This window comes from Ruditapes philippinarum, unplaced genomic scaffold, assembly GCF_026571515.1.
Source record: "Ruditapes philippinarum isolate M1 unplaced genomic scaffold, ASM2657151v2 ctg2443_1_1_1_1, whole genome shotgun sequence".
Lineage (NCBI taxonomy): Eukaryota > Metazoa > Mollusca > Bivalvia > Venerida > Veneridae > Ruditapes > Ruditapes philippinarum.
Genome location: NW_026863266.1, coordinates 110296 through 125000, shown reverse-complemented (window position 1 = coordinate 125000; position 14705 = coordinate 110296). Strand labels below are relative to the sequence as shown.

General features: G+C 30.6%; 1 protein-coding gene across 2 annotated transcripts in view; it reads left to right on the top strand.

Moving 5' to 3' along the window:
* The window catches only part of LOC132721654 (transient receptor potential cation channel subfamily A member 1 homolog), a 53935-nt gene that overhangs the window by 8955 nt on the left and 30275 nt on the right, over positions 1-14705 (top strand). The window contains exons 5-6 of one of the 2 annotated variants that reach the window (XM_060705987.1): positions 930-1004; positions 14597-14655. In XM_060705987.1, coding sequence (XP_060561970.1) covers positions 930-1004; positions 14597-14655 — 134 coding nt within the window. The remainder of the gene's footprint in view (positions 1-929; positions 1005-14596; positions 14656-14705) is intronic. The other variant, XM_060705988.1, reaches the window with a different exon arrangement.

The window sequence follows — 14705 nt, the reverse complement described above, 5'->3', positions numbered from 1 at the left end:
AGAAAAAGTAAAAAGTCGAGCGTTGCCCCCGCCCGGCGGTGGCTCTTGTTTACTTTATAAATTAACTTTTCTATATAAGGCAAGTTTTCTCTTCAAATATATGGCTAATATGAAAATCTGGAAACAAAGTGATCCCTCGTAAGCATTAATCACAACAAAATTACAAGAGAATGGCAGACTCGGTTTGATTGACCCTGTACATGAGGGATAATGAATAAGTGCAACATCCCTTACGCCCCCTAGCACCGACTTGAGCGGTACTCAATGACATTATGAACATAAAATAATGCTATAATGCACAAAGTACGGCATTTTTTAGAAACTCGGCCATTATCAGATTGGAGATTTTGATTGGCTCTCAAGCTCGGCCATTATGAATCTGCTATTGTTTTTTTTTTCTTTGATAAAATATCGCCATTTTGAATTGCTGCAAGGTAGGTTTCCGAGACATCTTTAAAACAAGAATCTCATTTGCAATACCTCACAACAATGAAATTTCACAGTAGTTATTTTTTTGATCACTTAGTAATTAACTTTCTCAGTTTATGTGTAGTTAATTGATGAAATTGTCAATAATTAACATTATATCATATTAATGAAAATATATACTTTTGTCTTGCTTACTTCAACGGTATATGATAATGGTTTGATTTTAGCAAAAGGAATAAGGATGTGAATTAAAGAATAATTCTTTCAATATTAAGCTATTACCTTAAACATAATTTGCATAGATATAGGTAAAGAATAAACAAACTCTTTAATTCTTGAAATTTTTCACAATCGTTCAATAGAAGTCTGCTATTCGAAAAGCATATATAAGACCTTAGTTACCATGCATAAATCAAACAAATATTCTCTCCATTGCATACTTATATTAATATGCTTAATATATGTTAATATGCTTAATATATGTTCCATTTTATTCCAAGATAAAGTTGCCGAAAATGTTCATGATGATTTGCAAGAAAATAAAGATGAAGAGAAAAACCAGAAAACTGACAAAGGTATGACGCAATGACTTATTTACTTTTCTACATTTATTTTATAGGTGAACACCAACCTTAACATTATAATTAGTGCATTTTTCAATCATTATTTAATTTACTTTAATTAAAAAATATATTTTTGTGTTACTTACTTCAAAGGTATGATATGAATATGGTTTGATTTTTATGAAAAGGGATAAAAATGTGAATCGAATTGACAAAATATATTTAAAAAAAGAACTTTGAATAGTAGAACGGAAAATTTCATTGAAATTTCGAAATTTCACAACTATTATTAAATAATCATGATCAAACACAATTTTGATTTATCGTATGACCCAAATAACTACAATACTGACAGCACGAATGCCCCACCCAAATTTACCTCATTTTGCTGCGCTTTTATTGTTTCAATTTGAAGATTTGTAATGACCATGTTAATGCAATTTTTGTGTCGCCTGTCAAAGAGTAGCTGCGACATAGAGAGATCACTTCTCTTTCGTCTGTCCATACGAACTTGTGTGACATTAATGGGTAAATATCCAAGATTATTCCGTACAGATTTGTACTTGTGGGGAAAATTGCTTATTAGTTGCAAATACATTGCTTATGGGGTTTAAGTGATCAAAGAATATGAAAGAAAAAGCCAATAATTTTAACTCAAAAATAACGTCCGTCCGTCTGTCCGTCCGCATTTAGAGTGTACGGCTTTCACTTGTCAAACTACTTGTAGGATTTCAACTAAACTTTACAATTAGTACCATTCCTAGTTGTGAATAACTCCGGCAAGTTAACTTCGCTACACTAAATGGCAACCAGAGCTTTAAATAGAAAAAATATTGTTCGGCTTTCACAGGTCAAACTTCTCTAGGGATTTCAATATAAACCTTACAGGAGTGATCAGTACCATCCCAAGTTGTCCATATTGCCGACAGGTTCCGCTTTCAGCACAAAATAGTCACCATAGCTGTAAATAAATAAAAAAATCTTGTTCGACTTTAACAGGTTAAACTGCTGGTGAAATTTCAATAAAACGTCCCAGGAATTATCAGTACCCTCCTTATTTGTGCATTTCACTAGCAAGTTCCGCTTCGCTGCACAAAATGGCCGCCAGAGGTAATTGGGTGTGGATCGTCGGATAATTGACACTCCGATCCGATCCACGATTCATCACTTACGATGATTCCGCTTTGTCAGCCATGTTTGTTTTCACAAAGTCTGTCCAAAGTGAAAGTAGGCCAAAATTCATATAACAACAAAGCTCTTATTGTAAAATGATGAACCATTTGAAAGTACACTTCCAGGTTTATAGTTTAAGGACAATTATAAACAAAAATGAAAATGATAACAATAAGAATATTTACCTTGAATGTGCCACATTTCGGAAGACCAGAAACATTTTGTTGCAAAGTTTTATGCACATTTCATGAATGGCTAAATCCTTTTTAAAGTCTGTTTTAGTGCCTACAAAAGCTATTTTTGCACCAAATACAAAAATCTTTCAAAACTTAACTCCAAATAAATCCGTATCTCATGTCCTTCTAAGCACATGGCCTCCATTTTTTTTGTAAAAAAAGTAGTGCAAGAAAACAATCATCATTTATAGCCTTATGAATTACAATTAAAATGAAATCACAATCAAACTTTAAAATCTAACCTTTTTTATGTGTAACAGTGAAGTGTGTCTGTTTGTCATGTACACATGTAATAGGTAAATGATGTTTATTTTCACGGTACTACTTTTTTACACATGTCATGGTGGCCATGTTTTTTCAAAGTCAGATAAACTACTTTCCTAAGATTTATGTTTTTTTAAAGTTTTTTGTATTTTATGCAAAACATAGCTTTTGTAGGCACTAAAACAGACTTTAAAAAGGATTTTGTCATTCATGAAATGTGCATAAAACTTTGCAACAGAATGTTTTTGGTCTTCAGAAATTTAGCCAATTCAAGGTAAATTTTCTTTTATTTTTAATTAAAATAGTCTCTAAAACATAGAATTGGAAGTGTACTTGCAAATGGCTCATCATATAACAATGTGAGCTTTGTTGTTATATGAATTTTGACCTAATTTCACTTTGGATAGACTTTGTGAAAACAAACATGGCTGACAAAGCGGAATCACCTTACGATACACAATCGAACCATGAAGTTTCGTAAAACGCCCATAAAACATGTTACATGTATATTTTTATTTTAACAATACTAAACATTAAACATGTATACAAATATACACTAGGTTAAAAAGTTGAAAAGAAGTCGCACGGATATAAAATTCCACTAGCAAAATTTACTTCCAATGTGTGGGAATATTTAAGTATTTCAACTCAAAATGGGAAAAATTAGTTTGTTAAACATGCCACGGCGAACTGATTTATACCGGTGGTACAACGAACTTGTCTTATCACATTACAAGACAAATATTTGTGTTTGCTATTACTTTTTGTCCATGGGCCCAATATTTATTAATCAATCCCTTCGATTTACAGCTAAAAATAAATTCGAAATCAAGAACTCCTCCCGATTTTTAATATGTATAGTCATATATTGCTTTCCTCTTCCATGATTTGTAGCATGTCATATTAATGAATGAGAACGGGGACATATTTCACGCCTCACGTGAATTCGAAAGCTATAAATATCTATATAGCCTTAAAATCGTGAAAATCCGAAAATCTATTTACAGAAGTATTTTTTGTCTAAATGTAATGGTCATTCGTGTCGCCCTATGGTAATAAATAAAGAACTGGAGAATTTTGCAGGAAATGAAATGCAAACATATTCAACAATGAATTGCACTCTTTATAAGTTTATCGAAAATTTTAATAAGGCCATGTTTTACAAGTTGTTTTATCATAGTACTTCCGCTTTGGAATTGTCTTTTCTTTCCGGTATGAAGCTCCTTTTCTTTTTACGGCCCTGATTGCACTTCTGACAATTTTACCGTGAATATTGAAATTGACCCTGATTTCTCGAAATATTTCTGTAGAAGTTGATTCTATTTTATGTATGCAATCGGTTTTATGGTGGTTTGGGAGGAATGTGGATTTGCCGAATACTGTTACATTTTGACAACAGAAACTTTCGTCTACAGTTCGGGTTTTGAAGCAACTCAAAATAACAGTATATTGATTTTCCAATAAATCAATTAAATATAACTCTTGATAGATAGGTAGGTAGGGAGGGACGGAGGGAGGGTGGGTGTTTAGGTAGGTAGGTGGCATGACATAGAGAGGCAGACCTAAATATAATCATGTTTAAAAATACTAATAAATCATAAAAATGTATATCACAGTCAAATCTTGAGTTAAAGACACTCCTGTTTACAGCTAGGATTTAAAACACATTACTAAAATTAAATAAGATAATGAGCAGACAATTAAAAATCCTGAGCCGAAATATGTAAAAACATAGCAAAAAAAATAAATACTGTTCATAAGATGACTTTTGATGGCAACCTCGAAACTTTGTAACCTGTTGATCTCCGTTAACTCTACAGGTAAATCATTCCATAATTTATTTCCAGAGAAAGCCCTGACCTTTAACCTTAGGTAGATAATACCCACCCTTTTGACTAAGTCTTGTACTATAATCATGTACGGAATCTTGCGAAATAAACTGTTCAGACATGCAATCCGGAGACAGGCCTTTTTTATCTTAAAAACATGACACAACATTATCTGTTCAAATCTTCTGTGGACCGGTAACCAGCTAAGGGACTTAAAATGGGATGGGTTAATATGGGCTCTGGAATCCAAGTCAAGTACAAATCTCATTATTTTATTTTGACAAGTTTGTAACTTATTTTTAAAGACTGTGTCAAGCTATTATACCAAACAGAGCATGCGTAATCATAGTGACACTGAATAAGAGACATAACCAGAAGTTCCTTGGTATGCTGAGTAAGAAACACTTTCTTGTGGTAAAGAAATTTTAACCGAGAGTTGGCCTTCTTAAGAACAGACTCGGCCATGGAGCAAAATGACAGATTTTGGTCTATAGTAATCCCAAGATACTTGATAGATGAACTTGATTCAATGGATGTACCAGAGCAGGTTTTATGCAGGTTAGATTGTAACCTAAGCTTTTGCCTGAACCCAAATAAAATTGACTCGGTTTTACCCAAGTGCAATGACAACTTATTGTCCACTAACTATTGGCTGACCAATTCCATATCATCATGTCAATGCATTTTCAACAACAGATAAACTTTTACCAGATAAAGGATACCAGAATTATCAGCATATAAAAGCAATTTATTTTTGACCACAAATGATATATTATTTACATAACTTAAAAAGAGAAGGGGTCCAAGGATTGAGCCCTGAGGAACACCACATGTTATTTTGGAATTGGAAGAATAAGTACCAGAGACATCTACAAGCTGCTGTCTATCTGATAAATTAGATTTGAACCAATTTAGGACGTCAATACTAAGACCTGATGCTTGCAGCCTTATTTAAAGAATGGAATGATCGACTGTGACAAACGCTTTCTGCAACTCCAGCAGCACCATACCAACAACATTACCGTTATCGTTTTCATACCTGATAAAGTTTGTAAGGTGAATAAGACAAGTATCAGTAGAGAAGCTACTCCTGAAACCTGACTGAAATTTATACAGCAGATCTTTGACCTTAATCAAGGATTTTAGATACAACATTTAAAATGGACACAGGCCGGTAATTACCAACAGACAATTTGTCGTTCTTTTTATAGATGGGAACAACTCTTGCAGATTTAACATCATCAAGGACTTGACCTTGGATAAGGGATAAGTTTATGATATGAGCTATTGGACTAGCAATAACTGGGGATCCATCTCTGATAAAACGTGAAGGTATAACCATGTAAGCCAGTAGCTTTTTTTTGACACCTAATGAAGTTCAGTATTTAAGAACTTTACTTTTAGAAACAATGGAAAAAGAAAAACTGTTTGCAAAAACATCCTTATTTGCATAAAAAGTATTAAAAAATTCGTACCAAATTTATGCACACTTTCTGGCAACTTTTCAACAAGTTTACATGCAACTGTTGTATAAAATTTGTTAAATGATTCAGCAATAAGTTTCTTTTCAAAACACACATTATCATCAATATTTAAACAAATATTGAACCGGTCGAAGATGAACCTTTCTGGGAATGCAAACCAAGAATTTTATCAGTTTTCAATAAAGAGGTTGAGTCATTTTTGTTCTTTTAGTATAAGTAAAATATTCCTTTTTTGCTTTGACAACAAGATACTGAACTTTGTTCTTGATAGTCTCAAATGAGTCATAATTATCACAGTTTCTATCACATTTATATTTATTAAAAGCTTTATCCCTTTCATTAATCATACTAAGAATGTCTGAGTCAATCCATGGTTCTGTTCTCGGTTTAATTCTGGTCTGTTTTACAGGTGCTTTATTGTCTATTACAGATAAAAGTAACTGTTTAAATATATTCCAGACATCATTTACATTATCACTTAGCAAAACAGGAGACCAGTCAGTAGCTAGAAGACTAGCCTGAAAGTCATCTTTGTTATAATTTTTCTTAAAGTGACATTGTTATGAAAACAAATAGGAATTTTACTTACTTTTCTTGTACACAATATTAAGCTATGATCATTAAATGTAGTATGAATTACACCTGACTGAGTAATTTTATCATTATCAGACACCAATATCAAGTCAATAATAGTTGCACTTGTAGTACTAACTCTAGTAGGTTTTGAGATTAATTGTTTGTAATGAGACATATTAATAAATGACTTAAAACGATGCAAAAGAGGATAAAACTTTTGTTGTGATTAATGCTTCCGAGGGATCCCTTTTTTACCAGAATTTTAACTTTACACACATCTGTATTAAAATCTCCTAAAATTATAGATTCACATTGTAAAAAGTCACTACTTGACGAGCATAAAGAGTCTAAAATTGTATATAAGTTTTGTTGCACAGGAATGCTATAAATAACACCACAAAAGGTTTTGATTTTGGCAAAAGTATATCAATCCATGTAGCTTCTAATTCTTCATGCTTGAGACCATCGCGTGTCATGTAGGATAAATCCTTCCTGATATAAATGTGAATTTCCTCATTCCTGTCTTAAAATTCAAGTAACAGTTTCCCATTATATTGTTAAATAATGTATCACCATATAACGTGTATAACAAACAAAAATTCCTGAATTTGGTTTGTTTAAAATTCTTCTCAATTTTTTTTTATTCCAGTATGTGTTTTTATTTCAGTACATATCTGGGACTTAAAATCTTAAATCCCGGTTACTAAAAACAACTTTTTTTTTAATTTGACATGAAAACAATGCGTGTAATATGACTTTTTTTGTCCCTTTTGTTACTATTTGTATATTTGTTCTAATTATAATAATAAAACAAACTCTGTTCATTTTGACTACTGTTTTGTATGTTCAAAAAAAAAAAAAAAAACATTTAATATTCTAATCTCCAGCAAACCTACCAAAGTTCATGAAGAACAATGTCTTTTGTCCACCCATTTATCTATGATATCTGGTGAAATGCAATTAACTTGATAAGAATATCTAGTCATAGATGACTACTAGTTCAACGTCATATGCTGCATTTCTTGCTTGGCTTTGCATCAAGTTGACGCTTTTCTTGTTATATCATGATGTACCATTTGCAACGAAACATGCAACGAACATTTTTGAAAATGTCTTCTTACCATGATTAGTTGTTCTTATTTGTAGAAAATGAGTAGGATTATAAGGTTTAAAAGAAAATGTATTTGCTTTGATATTTTTATCATCTTATATTACTGACTACAGTAAGGACACAACCAGACCACTGATGCACTACTGTCATGTCTCATTACAATTCTTGTAATAATCTGGAAACAAAGTGATCCTCGGGAGCATTAATCACAACAAACTGACATAAGAATTCCAGACTCAGTTTGATTGAGTCTGTACAAGCCTTGTTTGTATTCAATGGAATTACTTTCCTTACCAGATAGGCAACAAAGAAAGAATATTTTTAAAGATTTAATATCTGGCCCCTCTCTTATGGACAGTACATACGATAAGTATAATTATGCAAACAAACATTTACAAAACATTCTGAATAATATAAAATAGTACTAAATCTGAATAGAACATGACCTTTGCGTAGGAATGATTTGGTAAGGTATCTCACAATGAGCGAATTTTTTTGCGCAGAGCTTCTCATTTGTACTTGTTAACTTGAGTTTCGAATATTTTTGATCATTGAAAATCTAACAGTGTTCGATACATGTCACGTTATTATTAATCTATATATAGCGACTAAGACTATTTATTTATTTACATGTTAAATCATAGTGCTCAATAAAGATAAAGTGGTTCATTTTTTCGAAACTAATGACTTTCTAGTTCAGCATCATGGCATTTGTTAACTTCCTATCTTTAATCGGCATATAATATATTTAGGTAAACGTCGCATAATTCATACTAACATTTTTTTTCTCGACTTTTCGGGTGTTGAAAGCAGCAAATGTATAATAAACAAGTAAAATCGCGATCCACGATCTCTGGACTGACGAATATTCGTACTCGATTTTTCATTTTGATCGAGATTATCCGAGTACTCGGATACTCGCCCCAGTCCTAAGAGCTATATAAGAGAAATCTTGTCAAACTTTTACAGATTTAGCTCCTGGTGGGATTTCAATGAAACTTCAGAGGAGTGATCAATACCATCCCATGTTGAGTGTGGCATGTTAAACGTTGCGATATTCAATAAATTAAATTTTTGTTTTATATCCAATAACTCTTATTTTATATATTCCTTACCATAATATTTATTCAATCCTGCTGAATGTTTATCATCATAAAAAACATTTGTGTGCGATAATTTCTCTATGTATGTTCTATAAATTATTTGAAAATATAAATTTAATTATTAAAATATTTATCTATAGATCTACTGTAAATATTTGTTCGATAATTTGAATCATGGGATATAACTCTTAGCATACTAAGCCCCGCCTATAAAGTAAGCACGAATGTCTAATAAAGCGTTATCATCCTGATTAAACTAGACCATAGTGTAGTTGAAATGATCAGCGTCCCTGTGAATGTCACTTGTAAATAGTGTATATGCTTAATCCTTCTTATGAATGTATATGTATATGTAAAAAATGGAAACCAAAAACTGTGCTGTGGCTACCTTAACGGTTTCCCTTTATTCATTATCCCTTTCTATGTTTTCGAAAATTTCTCGACTTACTAATGACACAATTTCTTATTGAAAGAATTTCGTGATGTTCCGACGGCATAATTGTGACGTGAGTTTTTCTTTTTCAAGTGACATGTGAATTGTGATTGCTAAGATAAATGACTAGCTCAGCGAATTTTTGCCCAAATGGGATATTTTGGCGAAAATGAGTTATGACTAGTTTGAGGTAGAACAACATCTGCTGAATAGCTGGAAACAATTATTTTTTAAAAATACTTGATATCTTATGCTATATTCTAATTTGTATGACATCACCATAATAACAAAAATAAATTTTAAATAAACTAGAAATAATTCCATAGTAATACAAAATAAAATAAACAGGATATAAAGTTATCATTCATCTTGGTGGAATATCTTGATTTCAAAACTATCATTTGTTTTAAATGATGGGTTGCCATGGCAACAATAATGAAAACAAATCGTCAAATGCAATTGTTTGCACTTCACATGATTAATTCATCACCAAATTAATGCATATATTATATTAAAAGACAACAATATTTAAGACTTCAGAAAAAGAAAAAAAATGATTTTTTTAAAATTTTTCGTCAAATTGTTATTGATAATAAATAAAAACATAAGGATTAAATTGTCAGAATTTCAGTAACTTTTCCATTATTAAGGTGAATATCATAACTTAAGTAAGTCCACTTTAAAACGCATAGCTGAAACATGATAGCATATAAATTATAAACCCAATACAAAACAAATATTGTTAAATGCACTGATTAAAAAATTGATGTATTTTGGTTGCTATGATAACAAAAAATATGCAAAATTTTTTTTTGATGATTTAAAATAATGGCATTTTATAAAAAAAAAACATTCCATATAAAATAATTGTATTCACAATCATTTCCAAGGTCTTTCAGAAATTTAACCAAAAAAAAAAAAATGGAAAGAGCTTGCACTAGTTATTTTCTGACTATATTTACAGTTACAGATATTGACAGTGTAACCATATTCTGAACAGTGTATTTTAGATTGTATAATATGAATAGCATATAAGTATATTTTTTATATTGAAATATTTCAATTATTTGAAACAATTGCAATAACAGATTCTTGCAAACACATGGGAAGTCACAAATGACAGCTCACTTATGTCCTTAAATGTAGTCTTGCAACCCAATGTTGAGAGTTATACCCAAACTGGATAACAACAACCATGTCTCCTCATATGCCTTCAGTTTTAGTAAGCAAAAAGTGATTCATCTATAAAACTTTAAAAAAACTTGTTTCACAATTAAGTAAGAATACTGTAACATTTAACTTATTCAGGGATACTTCTGAAGACATAAATTGTATGAAATTGTAATTCATTTTTTGGTATACTGTCAAACATAGACAAGTCATTGACTTTTCACATGCCATCCTGAAATAACAAAAACCTGAATAAGTATAAATGAAACAATATAGTGTATAAGATGATTTGACTGAACAGAAATGAACTACAAGTAAATTGTTGTATAGTGTTGCACAGCTATTGGGTTCATATAAAGTCTTGTTCATTATATAAGTTCTTTTGTAATATAGTACGGTCTATATATCATGTAACAGTAGCATTCATCTTGAACATGACTGAAAAAATCTGAATCTGCATAATGCATGTCTATTTTGGTGAAGACACCTCATTTTTTATTTCACAAAATACATTATTTAATATGGAAAACTGCATAAATGTGCATGCTTACCCAATTGAAGTGTTTTATTTTACCATGCCTAATACAGTACAGTTGATACAAAGTGATTGTCTTTTTTACTCCATACCCCTATGCTCAATGTGGCATAGATGTCACACAATATGCCTCATTTCCAACAATAGTTTAGTATATTCATCAGCAAAAAGATGAAATATCTATGTGTTCTGAAAATTTGTACATGTATGTGTACTTTAAGAGCTTAAAACATTATTTTCAATCCATTAAAGAGTATCTACAAAAAGCAGTACAGCATTATTTTTAAATATAGACTTAGAATTTAGTTCATGTTACTGTACAGAGTTATTTAATTTTTAAACAATGTTTGTAAGATCTCATCTGACATCATATATAAAATGTTTAATTGCAAATAAGTTATATTGCTTTCAATTGCAATTCAGGAAATTTATCATTATCATTATTGATAAAAAGGGTTGAGAATGGCCAGTTCATGATGATTACTTAAATATGATATGTATACAATGATTACAATCCTAGTAAATAATTTGATCTTTAAAACAAGTATCAAAACACTTACAAGTACATGAAGGACATTTCCTTGTGGTCTTGAAGAATATGGCTATAACATGTTTTGTATTATCTACTTTAAACTGTAATGAACTTAGTTGAAGATCTTAAATGTATGTTGGCTGACCTAAAATTACAACACAAAATATTCCATCAGCAAAAAGGTACTGGCTCATAAATGATAAAAATATCCTGGTAGCAGGGCTTTTGTTAGTGGAAGTTTAGGAGTCATTTACTCCTTGATTCTTTGCTTCCAAAATGTAATGCCTTTTCTTCTTTACCTTTAAAGTGACTTCCAATTGCAGACATTTTGCACGCATTCTTTGACTGCCAATGTTTGGAACTTAATGGAAGTCCTGCTGGTAGAATAGGTTATGTGGTATTCATGAGTTATGTGAATATAAGTTGATGTATTGCAAATAGGCCTACTACCACAAGGATAACAATAATAAATGTTTTTTTAATATTAATCTATGGTGACATCTTCAATAGCATGACTAGATCTATTTGTTGTATTTCAAAAGCAGCATGCAGTACAGGGATAACATTTTTTTACTAAATTGGATCTTGAATTGTAATAGAAATTCATTTGACACTTATAACAGTTCTGTACAGCAGCATTGTCATATTCTCCTTTAAACTTTACACTGACTTTCTTGAAATGTTTTATACAATATAAATCTACTTAATGTTAATCTATATCAAGCTGATTCATTGAAAACAAACTGAAAAAAAATGTTATGTGTCCAGTGATGTAGAAAAATATTTATACAAAACTTTTGTTTTATCACTTGTCTAATATTTTCATTGCAGCCTGGACTTTTATTCATTTTGTAAGTAATGTAATCAATGTCTTATACAAAAAAAAACTAACGATAATTTTCTATAACGACCATGATAAAAAAACAATGTATCCCAAAACATTTGTCTGTCACGACCTGACCTAGATGCCTGCCTTTTTTGTTATTTATAAACCAGTTCAAGTGTCATGGTCCGCTTAAATTAAAAATACCATGATTGTTCAACATATCAGAAAAAAAATGAACAAAAAGAGCATAAATAAATTAATAAAAGATGCACTAACCTTAATATTTATTTAAACCTCAAAATCTGCAGTAACATAGATCTGACATACGTAAATGGTAGAAAATCTACATGTATATGACCTGACTGCTGGGTTTACAAAGTGTATTTTTTCTAAATATAGAGTTTTGGGAAAACAGTAAATGATTATCATGTGGAAGATGAGAAGGGATGTTCAAATATATTTATAAGGAGGATTAAGCATATGCAATATTTACAAGTGACATTCATAGGGACACTTATCATTTCCTTTACACTATAGTCTATCAGGATGATAACGATTTATCAGAAATTCGTGTTTACTTTATAGGCGGGGCTTAATATGCTAAGTGTTCTATCCCATGATTCAAAGTATCGAATAAATATTTTCAAATATAGAACATATATATAGAAAATTATCGAACACAATTTTTTTTGATGAACAAATAATTTTAGTAGGATAGAATAAATATTATGGAACAGCATATTAAATTAGAGTTATACAATATAAATATTGGATATAGACCAAAAATTATATCTATTGAATATTGCAACGTTTAACATGCCATAGCTGTGCATATTCCCGACATGTTTTGCTTTGCTGCACAAAATGGCTGCCAGAGATAAACACTAAAATATTGTCCAGCTATCACACACAGGTCACTCTGCTGGCGGGATTTCGACCAACATTCATAGGAATGATGGAACCATATATAGTTTTGGAAGACATATGTTTTTGTGACAAAAATCCTTTTAGTTTTTGTGAAGTTTAGAATTAATGATAATCTGACTATCTATTTATATTGTTGGTCTTTGCCTTTATCAATTAACATGTATTTCATTTTAATTTATAATAGAACCTTTTCCAAGTTCCATCATTAAATTTTAAAATAAAAATGTTTCCAAGTATGTATTCCATAGTACCTGTCAGTAATGTAATTGGAACTACTGTATTTTTCACCACTTAAAAGTGCACAATTTATTTTAACAATTCTTTTACATCTGCTTCTTTCATAAATGTGATAGTATGTCTGAATTATGTTATTAACTTTATAGTTAATTGAAGATCTATCCATCTAGCTAGACTTTTCAACTTATCTTTCACCAAATATCAAAATGTTTTTCACTAACTAAGACACCATATCAATTTAGATACCATAGAGCTTACTTTTGCTATTAGAAAAAATATGTAAATGGGTTATCGATTTAAAGAAAGTATTTTTGCACCAAAATTGACAGTAGTATTGTTTTCGATTTTATCGAGAGACCTAGTTGAAATTCTTTTCAACATTTTATCAAATAAATAAATATCAATTATCTAATTTTTGTAACCAATAGAAATCTCGATATCATGTCGAGGTATTTTCAAAGGATTTTTAGCACAACCATAATTATTAAATGTTATGCAACGATATTAAATGTTGTGTAACGATATTAAATGTTGTGTTACGATATTAAATGTTGTGTAACGATATTAAATGTTGTGTAACGACATTGAATGTTGTGAAACGAAATATTTTTAAATTACATTTAACATGTATTCTCAGTTAAGATGTAACATTGGAATTTTATCTTTCATATATTATTTCTTTGACTATATAATAGGGCTGTTCTAATCAGCAGAACAATAGAAATGCCAGACACGGAATAGCCATTACACTTAATGTGCGTGTCTGTGCGTATAATAAACGAAATTCATTAATAATTGCCAAAGTCAGATTAAAGTAGGCTACCTATACATTCCCGGCGCACACTGTCGTAAACCTCGTGACGTTAGTAAATCATTTTTCTAATATAAAATAACATCTGATTGTGTTGATTATTCTAAATTGCATTGTTTTATATATATTTGTTTGTTTGTTTGTTTTTGGGGGAGCGTTGGGGTGCACATTAAGATTGGTCATTCTTTTTTATCTTTGATTGGTCTCGTGTTTAAGATTCCCTCGGACAGATATATTAACATCAAAGTCTTTATTGATAATTTGCATATGCATAACTATACATTCATGCCATACATGCCAAGGTGAACATTTTTTCTTAATTTTGATATTAAAATCTTTTGCATTGATATTTTGCAGATACACCATACACAAAGAATGCAAAGGTTATCAAAAAGAATCATCCTCTGATGATAATAGTAAGCTAACATACTTGTTTTACGATTTTACTTTATACAATTATTTTAAT